The sequence below is a fragment of the Thamnophis sirtalis genome, unplaced genomic scaffold (genome assembly GCF_051295495.1).
Source record: "Thamnophis sirtalis isolate CommonGarterSnake01/CBP01778 unplaced genomic scaffold, rThaSir2_p1.2 scaffold_3, whole genome shotgun sequence".
In the NCBI taxonomy this organism is placed as follows: Eukaryota; Metazoa; Chordata; class Lepidosauria; order Squamata; family Natricidae; genus Thamnophis; species Thamnophis sirtalis.
The window spans coordinates 111,509,951-111,535,690 of record NW_028261383.1 but is presented as its reverse complement, the minus strand read 5'-3'; the positions used below and the strand labels follow the sequence as shown (position 1 = coordinate 111,535,690).

The window sequence follows — 25,740 nt, the reverse complement described above, 5'->3', positions numbered from 1 at the left end:
TGTATGGTGTGTACTTTTGCAATGGCAATCCTGCACATATTCTGCAGCTTCAAAAGAAAGCTTGCTTTGTCAATACATTAGTAGGCTCACAGGCCTTCTCTTCTACTGTGTCGTATGCTTTCTAGCCCAGCATTGCCCAGAGATCCATGTCTTTGAAAACTTGACTGTTCCCCCAGGCCTAGTTGTTCAGTATTTCATTTTATATTTGGCGTGTTGCATATGTTTCTTCCTGAAGTGGATGGTCTTTTTACAGGGTAAATCACTAAAATCATTGGATAGCCCCTAGATTAATTGAATGTTTGCCTCCTACCATTATGAAGCTCCGTAACAGGAATGGAAGGAAGTGGAAACATTTGATTAAAGGGTATAGTAGAGCCTACGAAGATTATGAGCACCCAAAAGGAGACAAGCCCATTAAAGTTTTGTGCTGTTTATTCAATAAACCTTTTAAAGACAGAAACCTAAAATTTCAATACACAAAAACACCTTCTTTACAGGACATCATGAAATAATCAGGCGAAATTCTATAAGCTTGAGCTTCTCCAGTGGTTTTTACACAATTAAGTGACTACTGTCTGCTTAAATGTTGTAGTTAAAAAGTTTTATAGAAATACATAAAAGGTAACGTACAAGTCCAGCTACTATTTTTTTGACGAAGATGTTTCTAACAAGGAAAGAAAATCCATACAAAAATATTTCCGACTTTGTCTTGCTACATATGTTGTCATCAAAAGCGGGACAAGCCTGGTCTGCAACAGGCTTTAGTAGACTCACCAGACTTTTCAATAAAAAGGAAACATTCTCCCCTACATTAAAAGCAGCAATCTCTTCTTCGGTTAAAAATTCTTCACTTTCTCTCTGAAAATTATAACTTAAAGCAAAATGAACAAATAACATTTTACCACTGCACTCTCAACAACACAAACTCTAGATATTCAATAGAATAAAAGCATATTGCACATAGTGTTATTGCAATCCTGAGAAACATTCCATAAAAAATACTGTCATTCAGTGACAATAGCTCCACATCAAGTAGCAACTTCACACAGTAGTAGACGCCTTCAACATATCTTGAAATTGGAGCCATACAAGTCTAGTACAAAACTTAATCATATAAAATTGTTTAAGGCCATGATCCTAAAGTACGTTTATATAGAAATATTGGAGCACTGGGGCAAGGCAAAACCTGGCAATGTGTTGTCAAATCTATATTTTTAGAAGAAAATCAGTGGTGGGGGCATGGTATTGTAGCCCACCCATTTCCATCAATTTTCTGCTAATGTTAACCCCTCCCCTCTTTTCCAAACCTACAGTACTTCCCAATTCTGGAGTCCAGCTAGAAAGAACTAAGTTAAGGTGCTAAAGCAGCATTTGCAGAAAGAGATTAGCTTTCTTTATCATTGTGGTTCATTCCTTGCTTTAATTGGTAATATTCAAAGTGAATTGCTATTTACTTTGTCATGTTGATTTACACATTGCCTTGAAAATAACTTGCATGGCAACCTATCTCAATAGTTATTTATAGTATTATTCCAGTTAGTATCTTTTTAGGAATGCAAGTTTTCAGTTGTTTGATCACCTTCTATTAACCTTGCATTCCTTATTCTTGAACCTTTTAAGTGTTCTTTTCTCTTTTAAGAGTCCTTCTATGTATATTTTTCTCTATTTTTCTAAGTCATATTGCAAATTCCTAACATCCTATAATAAAAGGCAGCAGTTCCCTCAAAAATTAAGGGATTTAAGTATTTTTCTTTACAGTGGACTTCTTCAAGTAAACATTAATCCCTGATATAACTTGTAAACCATATTTTCTCAACAAATGACTGTTTGTGACATAAGGCAGCAGCATCTCAAATATCTAGAGGTACTTTAAAAAAAGGCAATTAAAAATACTATACATATGAAACTCAAATGGTGCTTAACCTATTAAATGTATTCAAAAAGTTCCAAGTATTTTTCTCCCTATTTTCATGTTTAATATATTGCTGTGTGAATCTCCCAATAAGCAACAAGGAAGTTTCTTCATAAAGTATTCCACCAGAGAGAAAGAGAGAGAGATCAAGGTGAGTGTAACAAGCACTGGCCTTTTTATCACCAATAGAAGGTTCCAGGGCTAAAAACTACAATCATCCACCTGGCATACCTCATCACATGTGCCACAGGAAAGTTACCTTACAGCAAAAGTTTGTCTTATGGAAGAAGCTTTTCCAGGTCTTCCTCCCTCAAAATGAAGCCTGGTAAATCTGTGTGAAAGCGGTGAGGTATATTTTTTGCATTTTTCTCTTAAAGTCTTGCCTCTTTTCAAAGCACACGTACTGAGAAATCAAAATTCATTTGTGAGTTGGATCTGCTTTTTGTCCAGCCATTTCTTCATAGAGGAGATCCTGCTGATAGTGACATGGGTAAACTGGTTTGTGTGTGCCAACCCTGTGTTTTTTTTTCCTGGCAAAACTTCCTGCCTCTCTCTGGCTCCCTTTTTACATAGGCGCTCAGCCATCAAAACAGCCTGCTGTGTATGAGTGATGCCTGCTGAAGTAGCTGCTGCCGTAAACCAATGAGAGGCAATGCCTGGATTCTGTCGAAATGGCTACCTGCATCGTGATTGGCCTTTGGAGAGACATAGTCTGCAAAACAGGCTGGAAATTATCCTGCAGGGCAGAATAAGTGCTCAGCGTAGTATTCCCTGAACTGAGGCCACTGGATCGAGGAGCTTGCAGGGAGTCCCGATAAGCGGAGCACAGATCCTGTATCGGAGAACAGAACTGTGACAGGACAGCTGAGGGCTGGGGGTGGTACTGTGGCTGTTGGAAGAGCACCTGAGTTGGCGTCTGGAGGTTTAGGCTTTCCATAATTTGCTGCTGCTGCTGTTGCAACAGGCTCAGGGAATCCTTTTCCTGTGTATCTTTTCTGGGGTCCTTACTGTGAACTTTGCTAGGAGAAAAATAAATCAAAAACACAATCAAACCAAAAGAAATGTGAAACTAATTAACATAGGCAATGCTGAGAAACAAGTATCAACTAGCACTGATGATGTTACCTAGTTTGGGTAATCAAACATCTGCCAGAAAACATGCAAGCTCAGAGAGCACCAAGGACCTTTCATGGCAAACCCTGAGCTACACATATTTGCCTCTATTGGCAAATATCATGTATCAGATTTAAGTCAGTGGCAATATTTATAGCTACAATACTTGTTAACAACAATGGACAAAAACATTTCCAGCTTCCCAGATACCCAAGATAGTAAAACTGGTTTAAATCTTTAAAACTATGGTTAGATTCTATGTTATTTGTTATCCATAAATCAATTATGTATACAGGTGTTAAGAGATTAATAAACTACAGAGTTTGAAATTCCTGCATTACCTAGACCAGTGATGGCGAACCTATGACACGCGTGTCAGTGCTGACACGCGTAGCCATTTGGGGTGACACGCACAGGATTTCATGCGATTCATCCTCGGCTCCTGCACGGCCGCCGAGGATGAAAGAATCTGTGCTGGAGGAACGGGGGGGCGGGACGTGTGATCTCCCCCGCCCACACTCACTTACTGTATCGCCGCCGCCCCTTTCTGAGCGCAGGGGCTGCTGGTAAGGCGTGCGTGCCGTACGCACACACGTCATCAGCACGGCGAGGGAGGACCCGCAGGAGAGGAGCGCGGGAACAGTGCGCGCCTCTCTTCAGTCAGGCCGGCACAGAGAGTCTACTCCTGGGACTGTTGGTTATGACCGCACCACAGCAGGGAACAGCGGAGTGCCAACGGGAACTGTGAGCGCCATTAGCAGCAACTATTGGGGTGCCATGGACTTGTAATTGCCCACAATAACTGAGATAAGTGAGGGGGAGGTTGTGTTAGCTTGTTAGGCTAGTTAACCCCTAATTGGCTATCTATAATTCTATCTGCTGTCACTGGCCCACTGATGGAGCACCCAAAAAATAAAAAACAAAGGTTAAGTAAAGGGAGTGGTAGTGGCAGTGGTCGACCCTTTCAAGAGACATGGAGCGAGATGTATGGCATTATAGAAAAAAATGGCAGATCCTTTTGCGTTCTATGTACTGAAACGGTAGTAAGCAGAACGTGGAATATAAATAGACATTTTGAAACTAATCATTCCCAGCTCTTGGAAAAAAGTGAGGATGAAAGGAGGGAATACATTTCCAGGAAGCTACACCTTTATAAGAGCCAATCTAACTCCATCCTTAAATTTATGAAAGGCTCTACAAATTTAAACTCTGCAAGTTTGAGCATTGCTCACTCCATAGCTCAGCATGCAAAAGCGCTTAACAAAGAAGTTACTAAGCAGGTATGTTAAATAATTTGTTTTTGGTTTATTAAATACAATTATATATTGCAATTATACATTTTTGTAGTTTAAACTATAAATTGCGCAAAATTATGTTTTTGTCGAAGTGACACACAACGTGAGTTATGCTCGATTTTTTGCTGATTTTTGACACATCACGCCAAAAAGGTTGCCCATCACTGACCTAGACAATGGAAGAGTGTCTTATCTTCTATACTAGTGTGTCAGTGGACCTTAAACTATTACTTATACAACAAAAATATAATTGGACTCCATTACATTTGTATAGAAAACTGTCTAGGAGAGCAGTATGTTGGAGATAAAACACATGTTTTTCCACTGCCCTATACTTACTATGTTTTATGAGAAAATAGTGGAGTACTTATAAATTCGACTGTACAACAAACACAGTTGTCAGATTCTGTGTATTAGATATGTAATTCAAGAGGAATACTATCCTCTGAAAACAGCTAATATTTTCAGAGGATAGTATTCTCTTGAATTACATATCTAATACACAGAATCTGACAACTGTACAACATGAATGGACTCTTTGTGCTATATTACAATTAAAAGATTGATATTACATCATTGGAAAGATAAATGTATGGCCTCATTTACTCAATGGATTCAAGACCAAACTACACTTGCTATCCGAGGGGATTGCGGAAAGACATAGGCTTTGTATGGATAAATATAATGAAATATGGGACTCATTTAGCAAAGTACAATAGATTTTAAAAAGCATGATTGTCATATAATATGAACATTATATTCTGTATAATATAAATATTAGATAATTATATAAAATTGCAACTGTTCTGATAGTTCATATTTTATTTATTTATTTATTTTAAGCACTTGTCACATATTTTTAATAATGTGTTTACCTTGTGCTTTGTCCCGTTTGGGTTTTTTCTTTTTATACTTTAAAATGCAATATTTTTTTTAACAAAAATATGAAACTTGGTTGCCGAATAAATAAATCTCCCCATAATAACCCATATGCTGTTTTTTTTTTGGGGGGGGGGGATTAAAATTCCTGAGCATTTTATGTTTTCAGTACTTTTATAGCTGAATACCTTTTACATTATCTTGTTTCAAGTTCAGCAAAGAGAAACTAATGAACCAGAGTTGATGGTGTGTATTTTAAAAGTTGCCAGTCAATTTGCTGATGTGGCAAATATTTATGCAGGAATCTATTATATGAACACACTGCAAAGGCTCAGGACAAGGGGAGCAGAAACTACATAATCCAAGAGGAAGTGTCACTTGGTAAAATCTTGGATAAGGGCAATCACAGGGCCCCTCTCTATAGACCAACATTTTATTTCCGAATGCATGCATAAATCACTGAAGAAGATTCATTACTAATAGCAAATCCTTTTAACTAACTTGCACATATTTTCCTGGGCTGGTGCAACTACCTTTCGAGACCAGAAAAAGACATAATCTCTTTTTACGAGCAGCCAATAGACAAGGAACCCACTCCTGCCTACTTTAAATCCAAGCTTGGCATCTGTCCGTTGCATAACACTGTATTGGAAGCTCAGGACAATGGTCTACTTCACTTTGAAACTTACCCAAGCATGAGTTCAATGCAAGGAACAAGCTGTTCCCAGGAATAACATGTCAGCAGTTGAAGCTGTATGGTCCACGGGGGAGAGATCTCAAGGTAGATGCGGGAGGCACCCAGACAAGCAGCAGCAACCAGAGAAGGCCGAAAAGAGAGAAAAACATGATCTGGGAGGGGGGTGGATAGGTAGGGAAAAGAGGAAACAAACAGGTAAGACTGCTGTTTAAAAAAAAATTATCTTTGGGACAAAACTGATTAATACTGAGGTGACGTGGCTGTTTGCAAGGAACGTCATGGAAAGTTACTGAAATCTCTTAATGTGCTAGGTAATAACTCACAATATGAAAAATGCTCTTAAATAGGCATTTAATTTACTGCTTCCTTTAGACCAGTGGTTCTCAACCTGTGGATCGGGACCACTTTGGGGGTTGAATGACCCTTTCACAGAGGTCACCTAAGACCATAGGAAAACACATATTTTCGATGGTCTTAGGAACCGAGACACCAATTTTATGGTTGGGGGTCACCACCACATGAGGAACTGTATTAAAGGGTCACGGCATTGGGAAGGTTGAGAACCACTGCTTTAGACCTCTAGCACTGTGATCATGAGCACGCTTACTTAAAAATTAAACCAAATTCTGATGCCGTTGAAACAATGAGGCTCCTAGAATGACCTGCAGAGCCAGGGCTGCTCAAGGAATGTGTGATTATTTTACAAAGCCCATCCTCTCCCCACCCCTTGGCTGAATGGAGGAAGGTTAAAAATGAGAAGGTCTGCCGGAGCTTATCCTGAGTTCCAATGGAGTGGTGCCCTGTTCAGACTGCTGGAAGTTTTAAATTTTGCTTTTATGGAGGATGAGGGAAAGAAAGGAGTTGACAGCTTCTCACTTTCCTTTGCAATATTGGAAAATGTTGAAATTACTAATAACATGTTCAATTTATATGCTGCCCAATGCCTAGCAATTCTGCCCCCTCATTTCACAGGACATTGACAATAATGTGATGTGGATGGCTGCACCGGAGAATGAATAGCTGACTTAGCGAGTTGGATCCTTTGAATACCACCAACAAAATTCGTTGTCCAGCCAAACATATAGCTGATCACCCTGCTGATACTTTATAACCGAGAAATCACCATTTGGCACTTTACATCCTTTAACAGCATAGGAAGAACTGAGAAAAGCTGCTTTTAACTATCCTCAATCTTGTATTACTTCTAAGTTGAAAACAACCCAAGAACCAAAATTCAGCAAAGTTGCCATCATAGAGCTGAATCATGGATTGATGAGTTTTTCTAAAATGGTTGGAGGCATAATGCTGCCTCCTAGTGGCTTTTTGTTCCCATTCTCACACACCTATTTAAAAATGTGCTTTAAATATTATTCCACATTATTACATGTAGTGTAAATGTTGAAACATGTTCAATAAAAATATTTTTAAAAATATTATTCCGCCTCATCAGGGTTTTCCAAAGTCGATATTGACCCAGAAAGCTCGATGACTCTCTCCAAATGATTATTATCATTCATAGTAATACTCAATAGTATGTACAGAATTATTTCCATACAATAACTGTTTGGGATCAATGAACTGTCTGAAATTTCATGACAGGGTTGATGGGTTGAACAGCTTGGAGGATCCCTGCCTTAACCCCTTCTGGTAACATTTCCCCTTCTTTTGGCCCTCAAGATGATGATGAGGCCATACTGAAGCTTCCTACACCTCAAATGCTCCTAACCAAGATCTGATTATTACCTTGCAATGAAGTTTCTAGGAATGAGTGAGAGTATTTCTCCATGATGGTTCTGAACTTGGTGACAGACGTGATGGGCCAGCCTTTGTGGAGGTCACCCTCACTGACAGAAGCGAAGAGGTAATAGTCAATGTAGTGTGCTGGGGTTGGCAGACACAGATTCCAATTGAAGCTCTCTAGGAGCAACAGCTCCATCTTCAGCAGGTCTTTTTTCGTAAGTGTTAGATTAAGGCTGCACATGTAAGCAAAGTTGTTCAGCAGTTCTAGTTTGGGTACTTTATCCTCCTTCTCTTCAAATTTGCCTAAGGAAAGATGAACACAAGGTGATTGATTCAATCTCCATCTTAATACCATCAGACTATATGTTTAACCCATCTGTAGATTCGTTAGTCCTCATGCATACAAGAGGCCGAGAACTTTTTTTTCTGCTATAAAAATCAACCACAGTTCCATCATGACTGAATTTGTGGAATCATAAGACGGATTGGAGAGCATGTTCTACCTTTTCTCCTTAGACAAATCCCAGTTTCAAATTCAAGTATCATGGGTAATTTTGAAGCACGAAGAGGAAGAAAGAGAAGGAACCAATATAGGGGTTTGCCGCATTTTTAAATGCTAGCTAAACGCAACCAATATAAAGGCTTAATGATGTAACGTTCTTACTGGTTGTGCAGGAATTTGGAAATATTTAGTCTAAATATTGCAACTCTAATTTAGCCTTTATTTCTTTGAAACACTGAATTTAAAATGAAATACACTGTAAGGTTTGCCTCAGAATTTCCAAACTTTGCATTCTATAAAAATCAAAGCAACAAAACATAAAAATATGGGGTGGAGACAGAGAAAATTTAACAGTAAAGCATCTGCATACATCCTCAAAGTCCTTCATGGGAAAACAATAAAGCACCTGCATCCATCCATCTTTCATGGGGAAAAAAGAGGGGATAGTAAAAACCTTCCCAAGCCTAAAAAGTAATCCTATTTAAATAAAGATATGCTGAGTCGATAAAAAAGATACTACCCAAAAAGAAATTTTTTAAATGTAATCAAGCATTTACCAAATTTCCATTCTATCTAACAAATTACAATAAAAACCAAGATAAACTAATTTTGACCGGATTTATAATTCAAAACTGAAGCTGATGGCTAGCACAAAAATGCAGGAATTTTTTTTAAACATTGTTTTAGAACCACTCCTTATCTGTAGGATTGCCCACATACCAATTAGTCTAGGACAACAGACTGTTTCATCAAGGTTTTCCAAAGCTAGGATAATTTAATACTGTGCAGTACGTAACTTTTATAAGCAATATCATATGCAAATTATTTAAATGTGATGTATTGGCTGCAAATGCATTGGCTGCAAATGCATTAAGCAATGCTTCTGGTTTTTTAAAATTATACTGATATTGAATAGTATTCTTCAACCTGAGTAATTTTAGGGTTGTGACTTCAACTCTCCAAATTTTCCAGCCAGCATTCCTGGTGGCTGGAGAATTTTGGAACTGAAGTCTATACTTCTTTAAAGTTGCTAAGGCTGAAAAACACTTACACACAATGTTTTAAAATTTATCAGGTATGACCCAAATAATTTAGGAATTCCGGTAGTCCTCAATGTTCGACCACAACTGAGCCGAAAATTTATGTTGCTAGGTGAGAAATTTGTTGAGTTTTGCCCCATTTTACAACTTTTCTTGCCACCTTTGTTAAGTGAATGACTGCAGTTGTTAAATTTATAGCATGGTTGTTATCGTGTTCCCCTGAAAATAAGACAAGAGTCTTATTTTCTTTTGACCCCTGAAATAAGCGCTTGGCCTTATTTTTGGGGAGGTCTTATTATCTTTGAGGTGCAGGAGGTGGCAAGCGTGGTCACCTCATGGCTGCTGCTGTGTTGCAATATTTCTGGGGAAGGCTTACTTTAGCACATGCGCTCAAAAGCCTAATTGGGCTTATTATCCAGGGAGGTCTTATTTTCAGGGAAACAGGGTGGGCGAATGTGATTTCTCTATTAACTTTGCTTGTCAGAAGGGGATCGCAGGACTCCAGCACACTGCAACCATCATAAATGTAAATCAGTTGTCAAACATTTGAATATAAATCATGTGGCCATGGGGATGCTACAGTGGTCATAAATGTGAAAAATGGTCACAAGTCACTGTTTCCAGTGCTGTTGTATCTTCAAACAGCCACGGTTGTAAGTTGAGCACTACCTGTATTAGAAGTGCTCTGCAAACAATCAGCAGATGGGAGTAAAGATTTAGCATATTTCAACCCCTTTGCTGTATCCAATAGATGCTCAGGCAACTCTAGATAACTGATCATGGTTTCTAATCTTCCTCTTGTTCCTTTCTGTTGTAGAGTCCCCCACAAGCACTTCATCCATGTTTCAGAATTAGCTAATAATACAGATGAAATATCCCATTTCCATATTCGGAACAGCAGGTGAAAGCTGGACAGTTTTGTCTGAAAGTCCATAGTACATCAAAGCTTGTACATTCCTGACAAGCTAGAATTCTGGTTTCTCAAGAAATGAATCAGAGTCTCACCGGAGGATTCCTGATACTGTAACAAGTATGAATGTCAAAAACTCTGATCCTATTCTATATTCATAAAAATTATAAATGTGATTTTTCCTTCTTCTTCCTTAAGTTTCATGCATTTGCAATCAGCATTTTTCTAGCTTGTGGGTTCAAAATCAACATTTTGAGGGAGCAGAGTACAAAGGATGGACAATGAATAGGAGACACACTGATTCCTTCTCTTGTTTTGGTTGTTTTATTAGCTGCTGCTTATCTTCCCCCTTTCAGATTGGTATTTTGGAATCTAACTGCACCAATAACCATAGGCCACACTCTCCTTAAAAAGCCTGCTCAAAAAGGTTTTGTGTGCATTTCATTTGTTTAGGATCATGACAGCTTTCCAACAAGGAATTAACAACCTGAAAAAAAATCTGTTGCAATCTTGAAATACGTTTGCTTAGACAATCCGTTAAAATGTCTGCACTACCCCTAAAGACTTCTAAGGATGCGTTACAGAGTTAGACAAGCCATGGAGAAGCAGGTGGTAGCTGAACTACAATTCCCAGCAGCACCAGACAGGATGTTCAATGGTTAAAGGGTCTGGGAGATTTTCCGCCACAAATACAAGGCTAGCTTAGCTTCTACTTTTGGTCTTCCAATATCATAGCAATGTACTGGGTAAAAACAGCTTTCATGTCATTACTAGACTATCTAAAGGCCACCACACTGAACACACAACTTTCTTTAGCATTGTTCTGTTGTTCTGGACTGTACAGGTTGTCCTTGACTTATGACCACAATTGAGCTCAAAATGTCTATTGCCAAGCAAGACAGCTGAGTTTTGCCATTTTACTACTTGTGCAACAGTTGTTAAGTGAATCGTTGCAGTTGTTAGTAACACGGTTATTAAATTAATCTGGTTCCCCATTGATTTTGCACGTTAGAAGATTGCAAAAGGCGATTTACATGACCCCAGGACACTGCAACCGTTATAAATACAGGCCAGTTGCCAAGCACCCACACTCTGATCATGGGAATGCTGCAATGGGCGTAAGTATGAAAACCAGTCTTAAGACACCTTTTACAGTGCCGTTGTAACTTTGAACAGTCACTAAATGGGTGGTCAAGGACTATCTGTAATTTGAACAATTATTTCTGCGCAACAAGAAGCTGAAGACATCACTAAAAAAATTCAAGCCCAAAGATTACTGAAATGCTGTCATAAAAGCAACTGTCTCTTGATGCATTATATTGCACGGTTTACAGTGGCTTTCTCTGTGCTTTTACTTGAGAAAGACCCTTCCCCACCCAACTCAAATTGCATGATTTCTGTATCATCAGGTAAGGTGACTTACTTGCAAGGAGAAGACATGCAATTGAAATGACATATAACTGCTTCACAGTAACATCATAGCGATCCATAAAAATGTCCAGCAAGTAGACAGCAAGGTGCCGAGCTGTGGGACAAAGTTGGCAATGGCTGCTGAGGACGGTAAGGAGGTGAGCAAAATAGCGCCGTCTTTCAATTTGTGGAGAATGGGCCTTGTAGACTGGCAGTTTCAGCTCCTATGGCAACACAAACAAGGGTGGGAGGGAAAGAAAAGGGGAATATCCATTTCAGTAAAGAGAACATCCAGATCAGCATTGCACCACCTGTTCTGGCAAGTAGATAACAACCACAGGAATACAAAATGGTCCCATCCACCATCCCGTCCGGATAATTCGGTATGGAAAAGCAATTAAATTTATACAAAATTGTTCATATTCTAAGAAATAAAGAAACTTGTCTATGGAGAGAGATCTTTTAAAAAAATCCCAACAGTTGTTACATTGGCTATTAATATAAATACTTAATCACATTTCTGATGAAGATGCATTATTTACAAAACCTTATGTTAACAGTGACATTTGATTATCCTGACCTATGAAAACCAGGCTCTGGATTTGTTTTTTGTTTTTTTCAACTGAGGTTCTACGAGAAATCATGATAGACCAAACAAACAAACAAAGTTTTTCAAACTGTAGCTCATAAAGGTGGAAATTTTCCAATAATACAATTTGGTGGCTGACCTGCTACTTTGCTGTTGTTGTAAAGGTCATAAAAGTGGTAGAAATTACTTGTATTGTGAGGTTTTTCATATTTTTAGGCAGGTGTTCCTTAAGACCTGAAAATTATGTCATGGCTTCCTCCAAGATTAAAAAAAGAAAGCTGAGAAAAACTGCTACCGACTAATCTAATCGTCATTGTTACTATAGAATCTTCACAAAAGAATACTCTTCTGTATATTTGAAGACAGGGATGAAGGTAAAGGTAATGGGAGATTTACTTAAAGCAAACAACATCCTAGATAGTGCTTTTTATTCTTATATTCAGTTGCTTAGATAAATGATGCATAACAATTTATCTAACCAACTGAATATAAGAACAAAAAAACACTGTAGGATGTTCCTTGTTTTAAGTGAATTCCCCATCACCTTTGTGGAATTCAAGAAGCCAAGTCAGAATAGAAAGCAGCTTTACGTTAACAGTACTCTTGGCAATGCAACTTGTGCTTTTAAAATTTAGGTGCATTTGCTTCAATAATTCAATGCCTGGGAGCAAAAGAATGAATTATGTAAATGTAATTGACTTGTCTACACTTTTGAAGCAGGAGCAGGAGCAAAAGTCTGGAAGGTGTCTGTGAAGGTATGTGGTTTAATCTCCCTCGAAAGACAAGCTTGATGATTTTCCCCAACCTTTCCAATTAACAGGAGGGGGAGAGGGTTAGATATTCATCCAGTTCACAAATAACTCAAGTTTCTAGAACCAGTGCATGCTGTGATGGCCACTGTTTATGCTGGAAGAGCTAGCTGCACTCAAGCAGCTAATTTTGCCAAGGAACAAAGCAGCCCAAAAGCATGCCATTAGCATTCTGATCAGAGAAGACAACTAGGTGAAGCTTCAGTTCCTCTTCCCAACTAGCAGAGGTCTCCCTGATAGGTCTTCAGTGGCACTGCCATCAAAATGGAACAAAACAATTTATTGCCTTTGAGAAATTCTATATACTAGTTCAGTTTTGAAAAAAATGTTATTGATACTAAGTCCTGAAATTTAAAATCCAGGTCCAGATATGTTCTACTTCACTTTGTTTGGGCTAAAATGGTCAAGTTGCTTTGTTTGTAAAGACTTGATAGGATCACAAGTAAATATTTATACCATAGTAAAGACCTGATTTCCCCAGGTATATATACTCAATTATCTACTGGGATGTACCAGATGCATTTACAAACAGGATTAGATGTTCCCACAAGTCTTTGTTCAAAAAGCAAAACCAAATCAACACATTCCTTTCAAAGGCAAGAGTATTTTGCAGTTTCTGAGTTGGCTGGAAAATAAAACTGGATACAAATCCTCAGAAAACTACATCTTCGTCATATTTAGCAGGCAGGCAAGCGGGTATTCTATAATACCTATTCTATACTTTAAAAGCCACTTTTATCCATCGTCAAGGGAGCTGAACTTAAGAAGGGCAATGAAGTTCATTGCTTTGATTTTTTGAAATGCCAACCATATAGATGTGATATACAGGTGAAACTCGAAAAATTAGAATATCGTGCAAAAATTCATTTATTTCAGTAATGCAACTTAAAAGGTGAAACTAATATATGAGATAAGACTCATTACATGCAAAGAAAGATGGTTCAAGCTGTGATTTGTCATAATTGTGATGATTATGGCGTACAGTTCATGAAAACCCCAAATCCACCATCTCAGAAAATTAGAATATTACATGTAATCAATAAAACAAGGATTGTACATAGAACAATATTGGATCTCTGAAAAGTATAAGCATGCATATGTACTCAGTACTTGGTTTGGGCCCCTTTTGCAGCAATTACTGCCTCAATGCAGCGTAGCATGGAAGCTATCAGCCTGTGGTACTGCTGAGGTGTTAAGGAAGACCAGGATGCTTCAATAGTGGCCTTTAGCTCTTCTACATTGTTCGGTCTCATGTCTCTCATCTTTCTCTTGGCAATGCCCCATAGATTCTCTATGGGGTTCAAGTCAGACGAGTTTGCTGGCCAATCAAACACAGTAATCCCAGTTATTGAACCAGGTTTTGGTGCTTTTGGCAGTGTGGGCAGCTGGAAAATGAAGTCAGCATCCCCATAAAGCTCGTCTGCAGAAGGAAGCATGAAGTGCTCCAAAATCTCCTGGTAGACGGCTGTGTTGACCCTGGTCTTCATGAAGCACAGTGGTCCAAAGTCCTGTTGCTCAGTGGTCCAAAGTCCTCTTTTCTGATGAGAGCAACTTTTGCATCTCATTTGGAAACCAAGGACCCAGAGTATGGAGGAAGAATGGAGAGGCTAATTAAGCACAGTAATCCCACAGTCATTGAACCAGTTTTTGGTGCTTTTGGTAAAAGTTCCTCTCATCAGAAAAGAGGACTTTGGACCACTGAGCAACAGGACTTTGGACCACTGTGCTTCATTAAGACCAGGGTCAACGCAGCAGTCTACCAGGAGATTTTTGGCGTACTTCCCACTATGATATTTTTGACTGGTTAATGTACCCCACAACACCATTTTAATTTGCAGCACACTATTGATTCATATTCAATTACTTTTCACAAGTTTTATGGCCAAGTCAGATCTCCATCATCTTATATGTGTCTATTTCCTACCCAGTGTAGAACATGATAATTCTCTCTGTTAAATTCCACCAGTTTCATTTTAGCATACAGTTCAAGCTTGCCTAGAGTTTCTGGAACTTCCTCTCATTCAACTAAAATATCAGCCACACCTCGCAGTTTCGTGCCAGCTACACATTTTATAAATGTCCCATCAATTCCCCATCCAAACCATTGATAAAAATGCTATATGACATAGAGACCAGCACAGAGCCATGGGCACTTCCTTGGATATTTTCTTCTAAGGCAAATAACAACTATTGATAGCTACTTTCATAAATATTGAGGTCCAGCCTCAGCCTATATTAATGCCAGGGTATACCCTTAAGATCTGGGGTCCTGCTGTAGGAGGAGACACAGAACCCAGGGGGCAGTGTGAAAAGAGGGATCAGCCTAAAAGCCTTATGTAGCCACAAGGCCCAACTCTCCTCGAATGCTGTTGACCCATATCTAACTCTAACCAGATGCTGATCTTTAGTTGAGAAAATTCCTGTGCAAAGGCTTTTAGCAGTAAATCAGTTAATTGAACCTTCATGTGTAGACCTGATCTTTCACCCCAACACCTGCCAGATCTGGGTACCCCTGATTTTTAATCCTATATTAGAGAGAATAGGTATCATATAAATCAAAAACTATTCTTGATTGCTGAAATTATTTTATATTAACTATAAGGCGGATGGTTAATATCCAACAATAAGATATCATGTGTACAGTTAAACACTGAAAGGAAAATGTTTCATTACATATAAAAATTACCGTATATACTCGAGTATAAGCCGAGTTTTTCAGCCCACTTTTTTGGCTGAAAAAAGCCGCCTCGGCTTATACTCGAGTCTACAACTGGATCCGGCAGTGCTGTTGCCTGTTGGAGGAGGAGGAGGCGAACCAGCCTGCCATCGCCGGCCACCGGCAGCCCCGCCGCTCTTCCCGACCCCTTCCAAGCCCCACAGTCCAGCGGATGGAGCAGAAGCAGCTCCGGGGCTTCGCTGCTCCATCCGCTGGACTGTGGGGCTTGGAAGGGGTCGGGAAGAGCGGCGGGGCTAGCGGTGGCCGGCGATGGCAGGCTGGAATCCCCTCTCCAAGGGATCCCCGTGCAGAAAATGCGGGGAGCAGCAGCGAAGCCCCGGAGCTGCTTCTGCTCCATCCGCTGGACTGTGGGGCTTGGAAGGGGTCGGGAAGAGCGGCGGGGCTAGCGGTGGCTGGCGATGGCAGGCTGGAATCCCCTCTCCAAGGGATCCCCTTGCAGAAAATGCGGGGAGCAGCAGCGAAGCCCCGGAGCTGCTTCTGCTCCATCCGCTGGACTGTGGGGCTTGGAAGGGGTCGGGAAGAGCGGCGGGGCTAGCGGTGGCTGGCGATGGCAGGCTGGAATCCCCTCTCCAAGGGATCCCCTTGCAGAAAATGCGGGGAGCAGCAGCGAAGCCCCGGAGCTGCTTCTGCTCCATCCGCTGGACTGTGGGGCTTGGAAGGGGTCGGGAAGAGCGGCGGGGCTAGCGGTGGCTGGCGATGGCAGGCTGGAATCCCCTCTCCAAGGGATCCCCTTGCAGAAAATGCGGGGAGCAGCAGCGAAGCCCCGGGGCTTCGCTGCTCCATCCCCTGGACTGTGGGGCTTGGAAGGGGGTGGGAAGAGCGGCGGGGCTGGCAGTGGCCGGCGATGGCAGGCTGGTTCGCCTCCTCCTCCTCCAACAGCACTGCCGGATATCCGCCCAATGCTGCGGGGGCGCCAGCGGGAGCTTTGGCGGCTTCACCTCAGCCGCAGCGCTGGGCAGCAAATGTGCTGGTGCTGTTGGAGGAGGAGGAGGCGGCGGCAGCAATAGCACCTGAGGACAGGACAAGAAGCAATGGAAACTTGTCAGAAGGAGACTCAAGCTGGAAATAACGAGAAATCTGACAGTAAGAACAATTAAAATCCTAGGAAAATGTCCTTTCATGAAAAATTACTTTTTCAGTTAACTCTGCCTGACATTAGTTGGGCGAACAGAAATATTAGTTGGCCAATTCTAAAAGGGAGCACCAGAAAGAACTTAAAATATTTTTTAAGAGAGCTGGGTTTTTCATTTATATTATATGTATGAACAGAATTAACACAAATTGCAGATACCAATCAAACATAAAGAAAAAAAGGATGAAATAATGCTCATTTTTAAAAACTCAGTGAAAATAAAAACAATATACCAAGAAGGTGGCATACTGGTTGTGATTTGATCTCTTCGGGGGATCCCGGGGATCCCCTATACAAGTATTTTAATATTGCAGACTTGCAGTATTATAAGTCATACTGATATTATAGAACACTTTAATTAAGCGGGTCCCTTGAATAAACATAACTTTGAGTTTCAAATAACACTGATTTTTTATTTTTGAAATTTACCGTAGCTGCTGCATTTCCCACCCTAGGCTTATACTCGAGTCAATAACTTTTCCAGCTTTTTGGGGTAAAATTAGGTGCCTCGGCTTATATTTGGGTCGGCTTATACTCGAGTATATACGGTAGAAGGAAAAAACCCAGCTTTGAAACCCAGTCTGAGTTGCAGTATGTTTCAGTCTATGCAAATAGGTTAACACCTACAACCACCAGCCTATGGAAATTTCTAGCCGACAGGCTGCTTCTGCCTAGGTAATGTTAATTTTTCCAACTAGATCAGATCTCCCTACTCACTAGACATAACTGGGAGGAGCAATCACAACACAAATCCTTCAAAACTGTTATCAGTATTAACAACTGTCTTTCAGGCTTTGTGAAAACACACTTTTATCTTTCACCAATCAGGCACTGAAAAGTCAAGGAGAACATTTGGACTGGGGAGGCGGGAAGAGGGGAGAGGAAACATAAGAAATCTGTTTCTTCTACCTAGCAGGCTCCAGAGGTGTCAGGTTTCCAACTCCACAAAGCAGAGGTACACAATCAGTTTTATACTAAGATTTCTACTTGCTTTGATGTGATGTACCAGACCCTGCACATCAAATGTTGGAGCCAGTACAAAAAAAGTAAATTTGGTCTAAATTAATAAATAAATGAAAATAAGAATAAACATGCAGTTGATGTTACTTTCTATGAATAATATTCTTCTACCTCATAAAAAATTATAATTTATAATTCTAGAGTTTTTATATCTCTGCCCTAGGAAATTATGGAAACTGGAGATCTCTGACAAAGTATGAGCACATTCACAACCACAAGTACTTGAAGCATATCTAAAAGGGTGTGGGACATAAAAATAATGCAAATGGGTCTTAGCAGCAGCATTGGTGTGTAGTGGAATTCTTTAGTATCTTCAGAGGCAGAGATACTGTAAATAAATAAAATCTCAGGCTCAGATCTACCAGAGTTCACTAATTCATGATATTTTTCAGCATACACATGGAAACAATTAGGAAAACATTCTCTTATGGCAAGATCCTCATCATTAGCTGTTAATTTATTGTGGTTTATAGCCAATAAAGAAAAAAAATCAAGAATGAAATGGTCCTTTGAAAATAATCTAGTATCCTCTAGGACAGTGGTCCCCAACCCCCGGTCCGCGGACCGGTGCCGGGCCGTGGAGTACCTGGCACCGGGCCGCGCAGCGGCCGGGGGCCATGATCCCTGCTGCCTCTTCACCCACACGTGCAGCCTGAGATCAACCCCGGGACTCGAACCTGGGGGCGCTGTCCCCATGACGTCACCGCGGAGTCCTCGCCTCCTTCCCTGGCGAGGCTTTCTCCCCGCCAGCCAATCAGAGGCCAGTCCCCGGGCAAGCGGGGACAAGTTGCTGGCCGGTCGAAGCAGAAGCGGGAGATTGGAGGGGGGGGAGAGAGAGAGAGAGCGAGAGAGCGAGCGCTGGGCGGGTGGCAGCGCGTTCCACAGCGGACTAGGCGCGGGGAACGTGATGGGGTTTGTTTTCTTCCCCCACTCCTGAGCCCCCCCCTTTTTTTTTGCTTGCCTTCTGGGGTCTCCGCCGTGGAGCAGCCAAGGTCAGATGGGGAGGCGGAGAGAGAGAGAGAGAGAGAGAGAGAGAGAGAGAGAGAGAGAGAGAGAGAGAGAGATGGGCGGGTGGCAGCTGTCTGTGAAACATCTTCCCCTCCCCACCTCCTGGGCAGCCAATTGCCAGAGAGGCATGGTGGGGGTGGTGGGGGTGGAAGGAAATAAAAAGAGAAGTTGCCCTTTCATTTTGCAATCTCTCTCTACGACCTTGTTTCATTCTCTTCCCTTTTGTTTCGTCCTCATTTCTCAATCTCAGCAACTTTAACACTTTTGGACTTCAACTCCCCAAATTGCCCAGCCAGCTAGAATAGATAGATAGATGGTGGATAGGTGATTGATAGATAGAGAGGGATGGATGGATGGATGGATGGATGGATGGATGGATAAATAGATAAATAGATAGATAGATGATAGATAGATAGAGGATATATACACATACACGCATACACACATACATACACAGAGAGAGACAGAGACAGAGACAGACATGGATGGATAGATATCACAGAAGTGAGTACACCCCCTCACATTTTATCAATATTTAAGTATATCTTCCAGCAGTTTAGACATTAATGGCTGGGGGCAATGATCGCTGCAGAACAACGCCCCCTCACCCCTGCGCGCGCTCAGCGGGCCACGGTAAAATTATCAAAGGCTGACTGGTCCGCGGCGATAAAAAGGTTGGGGACCACTGCTCTAGGAGTAGGGGAGGAATAATTTAAGAGAAAATTAAATAGCTTGCTTAAAGAGACAGAAGACAACATTAGAATATACAAAAGTAAATATTTAGAGAAACCTCTTAGGAGATTCTAAGCGTTGACTGTTTCTTATTACAAGTCACGTTATGTTACTGAATGATGCAAATTAGGAAAGAGCTCTGTTCTATCATATGTTCAAAGCATATAAAACTCATACTTACTTTTTTTTGCATTTTTTTCCTTTGAAAAAGCTAGCATTGGCAACACAATGAACAATGGGATAGCCTAATCAAAAGAAGCTGAAAAATGTGCAACCTATGGCTATGTGTGCTTTCAAAAACACACCTGTCACGCAGTTCGTTCATCATAATTGTGAAACATAAACCAGTTTCTGTTTTTCATGCAGTGTGCTGAAAAACACAAGCTAGATTTTTTTTAAATGCCAAAGGTCCTTTTCTCATGAAATGTAGTAGTAGGCTACTTAACAGGCATAATTCTGAATATTGCTGAAATACAAATCTCTATACAAAGCCATAATAGTGCAGAAAATAGTTAAAAACCACCAGAAAATTATTCAGTGCTAAAAGGAATATCTGTTATGCATTATCAGGGACTCTTCTCAGGAATCTTTACAATTGTAGGAGCTATGTAACAGACAAAAAAAATAGTCATCTTTCATTCAGTGGATTCCAATTCAGCTCTGAGAAGTACTGTGTTTCCCAGAAAATAAGACAGTGACTTATGTGCTCAAAAGCCCGATTGGGCTTATTATCCAGGGAGGTCTTATTTTCAGGGAAACAGGGTAAATCCAACTGTGTTAAGAGAAGATAGTTTACCTTCAGGACTACAGTAGCTTGAGTAAGGACCTTTCTCTGTTTGATGGATCAACTCAGAAAATAACCAAGCCAAGAATCTATAAGATTTGGCCCCAAGTAATGATGCTATGTTGTAGCCTAATTGATTTTGTTGCAGATGTACCAGTGTTCACTTATACCCGTGGCCTCAAAATTGGCTCCTAAATCAGTGCAAATAATGTATCCCTACACCTATACCACATCTACCTATAGCTTTTTAAAAGTATTTCCATTTCAGAGAGTACATTGCAAGATAAAACTGTCTGAATTATTAATCATCTGTTCATGTGTTTAGATACATTTTGCTTTTAGAAAGGAAGAAAAAAAAAGTTAGGGGTACCAGATTTGGACTGCATAATGTGGACATGCAACAGATGGCAGCTTGGAAGTATTATAATAATGCCATTTTGTGGTCATCCAAACTTTTGCAGACTAGATATGGCAGCTTTATTTTTAGTAAGGTAATCCTTACTTACCAACTTCCTTTTTTAGCAACTGTTCTAAATTACAATGCTGTAACACCCGCACCCCCCAATATGTGACCAATCCTCACATTTACAACTATCACAGCAATTGCCATTCAGGCACTTTGCAACTGGTGTCCATTTACAATAGTTGCAGTATCCTATGGTTGCAGGATCACCATTCACGTGCTTCACAATTAACTCCTGAAAACCAGAGTTCACGGAGAATACAGAAATAAAATCACAAATCATGGTTATTTGATGACGCAGTCAATGACTAGTTTGACTCACTTAATGACAATGAGAAGTGGCAGGAGATCTGTCACAGTCACACAATTTTCCACTTAGCAACCAAGTTGCTGGTTTCAATTATGGTCATTAAGAGAGTACTAAAATGTATCATTTTGCCATGGAAAGCAATTCTTTCCATATTTACTCAGAAGAAAACATAAATGTACTTAAACATAAACATAAATGTATCATTTTGCCATGGAAAGCAATTCTTTCCATATTTACTCAGAAGAAAACATAAATGTACTTAAAGAAGAGCCTTCATCCATATATCCCCTAGTTGAAGAACATAAGATAAATGGCTTTGTTAGATAAATAAAACCCCAGATGCATGCTTATCACATTCTTTGAAATAATTATACTAGCAACTTCAAGAAGTCATGATATATCCATGATTACCATGGATGTCATGGTAATGGCAATTATATAACTACTGGGGAGTTTTGCCAAAGGAAGAAGTACAGTTCTGAAGAGCCATGTCTACTGCAATGATCATTGGGGTGCCTGCTTTAGAAGAAAGATGAACCCTAAACAATAGATAAAATTTTGAAAGATTTTAATGGATACAAGACAGGAAACCTGGGGATATGATTAGTTGGCTGGTTTGGGGAAGTTGTCCAGGTCTCTGCACCTCCTTGGAGTTAGTTCTATTGTTAGGCAAATAGGCTTTCAGGAAGCAAAGAGGGTCAATTTGGCTGATGGGATTAGGCAAAGAGAGGAAGTGGGTTTGACCTTGGTCATATTCAAAAGGGGGAGGGAGAAGGAGAGCAATCTCCATTTTATCAGGTTTATTTTTTTCAGCTGTATTCATAGCAGATCCAGCCAGCTGGATTGCAGCTGAGAAATGTGTAGAACATAAAGTGTCCTTGATAAAGATATGCAAGGTCTGGGGATGGGGAAGGTAACACAACAGACAAATAAATGGACTTCCAAGGTTTTTAAAATTATAACCAATTATCTTTCTCCCTCCCTGCTGCCCCAGCCTCTTCCTTGCCTCTTGCATTCTCTCTGCCAAGGTCATCTTCCTTACTACATTAAATACATCTGTTTAAGAACAATTTATTACCTATTTGTTACAATCAGATCTTTCCTAAATAAAGTAGTTGCCATGTGTGTTCTTAGTAACTTCAAATGTGAAAGCTTTGTTTAATTTCAGTCATTTTTTAAAAAAAATACTTCCAGTTGCTTGAGTCTTTATTTGGAAGTTTGGAAGGACAACTAAACAGCCGGTTGTACCTGTTTTGAATTGTAGCAACAGTAAAGGATAGAGGAAAAAAAAAGAAGCAGCCGTCTTATCTAACCTTCAGTCTTAGTGTCTGATGTATGTCAGCTGCAAGGTCTCCTTTCCACCATGGCTGTTCCATCCTTAGACTTCTCATCCAAGGGAAAGCGTCTAGTGAAACAGGCAGCTCCTGCAAGGTAGGCAGAAATCAAAGTGAATTACCAAATGAAATATGGACACAAATAAACTTCATCCACTGTTTTTCAACAATCCCACCTACACCTTTGTAAAAAAAAAGGTGCCTAAAAACATATTGCCGTGTAAAATTAGGGATGGGTGGGTACAGCTTAACCAAATACAGTTGATGGCTGCAAATTTAGCTGTATAATTCCGCTCCCCCAGCATGAAAATAATTCAATCGATTAAACGTTCTCTACACCTGAATATCTTTCTGATTTGAATCTGTGCAAAAGAGTTGCAAGCCCTCTTGGCCAACATCCAAGTCATCTTCTCAGCACGTTACCTGTCGCTCTGTTCTTGCTCAAAACAAGAGCAAAGAAGAGACACTGATTGGAATAAAAGTCATTATCGATCTCCGACTCACACCCACTTTTCTTTCGGCCTGTGTTGGGGGAGACGGTACCGACTTCCCGGCTTTTTTTTTTTTTTTTTTGCAATAAAACCCGAGATCCTCCGATAACCCGACTACAAACGGCGACTTTCAGATCCAACTCGCTCCCCCCCCCCCAAAAAAAATCTGATTTTGAGATTGCCGAGAATCAAGAGAAGCATTTTCCCGGGCTGATTTCAATCTCCCTCCTCCCTCTCTTTAGCAAGGACAAGTGGCACGAAACTTTTCAGAACTCCGCGGACTAAAACTTCTGACAAGCTGCCGCCCACAAACCCCGCGTCAGCGTTACCTTTGCCGATCGCCCGCAAAAGCGACAGCCTTTGTCCTTTTCCTGAATCCGACGACTTCTTGCAAGGAAAAATCCTGCAGCCCCGAGAAAGGGAAGGGAGAATCAAACTGCACCCCTGTCCGCTCCCCCCGGCCCGTGCTAATCCCAGCAGGGAAGATCAGCAATTGGTTGCATGTCCCAGGGGTGCAAGGCGGAGGGAAAGAGGATGTCTCCCCGCCCCCAGACCACCCCGCGCCCCAAATCTCGGCTCCGACTTGAAGAAAGGACCTAATTCACTGGAGAAGGTTACATACACACCGGCTTTCTATATTACGCACGCGCACACCTACCGCCCACTGGGCCTCTGGACGTTGTAGTCCTTCTCCGCTTCCTCTGCCTACACTCCCTCCCTCTTCCTTTCTTTTTAATTGCTGGGCTTCGGGCGAGCGCTGGATTGGCTGCGCGCCCAAGGGGCTCATTTGTTCGCGGCTGCCTTTTTCATACGTGCCCTAAAGCTGCCTGGGCGATTCTGTCGCTGTACCTCAGTCTATTGTTGGCGCCATTCTCCATTTCTAAGGGATTTAGATAGAGCGTTATCAAAACATTGGGTCCTGCCCTCTTGATCTTGAATAAGAATAATGGTTCTCCTCCTGCCCCTCTCAGCTGCTATTCATTGAGTAGCGGGAGGATAATGGAATTATCGTTCCTTTTAACTACAGGGGAGGGGATGCTTGCTCAGTTTCGTTATCCCCACCCTGAGTTTTGCCTTTGCTTTGATCAGCTCTGCTTTGGCATTTCGTTGCATAGCATTGCTTTCGACGCCCCTTTATCTTAACAGGTGTGACAGCACTCGGGGATATTTAATTAATATGGATTTACAATATGCACGTTTACTGAAACAAGCTGCTATGATAAAGAAGGATTTTTATGGGAATCGATCTGGCCAATTAACCTGAGTTGTTGTGTAAACAACTGGAGCAAAGTGCTCTTAAAAATTCCAGAACATGGACAAGCTTGTGGAAACTTCATACAATTTAGCCTGAAAAAAATTAGCAGTTGTTCCCAAAGTGCTTTATTGTTGCTTTCCTCACATTAACTCTGAGCAGCAAAGCACTATCATTTTTCTTCAGAGATTATTTGGAAACCACCTGAGAGATGCAGTGCTGTACTGTTGGTTTGATGCTGCATTTACAGCATTTTGTTTTTAAGGACAGAAATCTGAGAGGCAACTGAATTATTCGGCAAACTTGCTCAGCACAAAGATAAATAAATTTATAAAAACTCAGCCTATTAAACTCTTGCTAATTGCCAAAGTGCTTAAGGAGAATAAAGGCAATCTCATTGGCATATCTCATTGTTAAATTTGTTTGGTCCCAGACAGTGGCCTCAGCAGGTAACTCTTGGAAATTCCTAGGTTGTAGGATAGACTAAACAGGGAAAAAACCTGTCAAAATACTTTCATACTTTTCTTAAGAGAATTCTGTGAACAAGTCAAATTCAACTCAAGGGTATAGTCACTTTTTAAACAAATCTGAAATTTGTCTTCACACAGTGTATCTTAGGAATTATAGTTTAATGATCAATCAATCAGAATAGATCTGGAAGGGACATTGGAAGTCTTCTAGTCCAATACCCCTCCCGCCCTCAAGCAGGAGACTCAGATTGTTAATTTGCTGACAGAGGTCTTTGATTCACACTCCCCAGAGGAGGAGTGCTAGATTGTAGGTTACCTGATATTAAATGCAGGGAACACAGGAATGATCTTGGAGAAACTGCTTGACATCCATTTAAAAAACATTTTAGTGTAGGACAATTAGAAAACTTAAACTAGTTGTGCCTTAACTGTCTTGAGTTGAGGAGGAGGGTAGAGAAAACACAGGCTTTTAAGATTCAGTTACTATAGCTAATATGAATAAAATAAGAGTTGCAATCATTCTTGGGTCTGCTCTCTGACTTGGCTTCTCTTGAAGGGCTGTAAAAACATGCTTAATATCCAGACATTTTGCAATAGTGGGGGCTCAGCTTTACAGTTGATACTCATGGCCATTTGGGAAGAGGTGCCTTCAAGTCAATTTTAACTCTTGGTGACTGCAGTTTTCTTGGCAAGTTTTTTGGGGAATGTCCTTGTCTACTTCCTAGAGCGGAGAGAAAGTGACTGGCCCAAAATCACCCAGCTGGCTTGGTGCTTAAGATGGGATTTGATCTCTGTGTTTCTAGAACCTAGAGCCTTAACCCTTACAATACACCAAACTAGTTTTCAATATGACCAACAGCAAATTCTTAGATATTGAGTCTTAAGGATTTATCTCAGTCTAATGCCAATGCAGTAAATTAGTTCAGACTTAAGGTTGGTATCTTATTGCAGATAGCCAACTTGGAATGTGCAAGGGAGGGGCATTACTTACTGATGTTGATGTCTATAAATTTGATTGAGAAGAGTCTTTATAGTTAATACTCCTTGAGGCATTTTCTCACTGTTGAGTGCTATCTCCACCATCCTTGAATCTATACAGCAAACTATACTA

General features: G+C 40.6%; 1 protein-coding gene across 1 annotated transcript; it reads right to left on the bottom strand.

The window, feature by feature from the left end:
* Positions 1-435: 435 nt before the first annotated feature.
* On the bottom strand, positions 436-23,309 carry CCNJL (cyclin J like). Its single transcript, XM_014059852.2, has 6 exons — positions 23,237-23,309; positions 22,396-22,506; positions 11,512-11,722; positions 7,640-7,939; positions 5,889-6,048; positions 436-2,931 (listed from the first exon to the last, which is right to left on the bottom strand). The coding sequence occupies exons 2-6, from the start codon at positions 22,471-22,473 to the stop codon at positions 2,490-2,492; spliced, it is 1,191 nt and encodes a 396-aa protein (XP_013915327.2). The 5' UTR covers positions 22,474-22,506; positions 23,237-23,309; the 3' UTR covers positions 436-2,489.
* Positions 23,310-25,740: the final 2,431 nt, after the last annotated feature.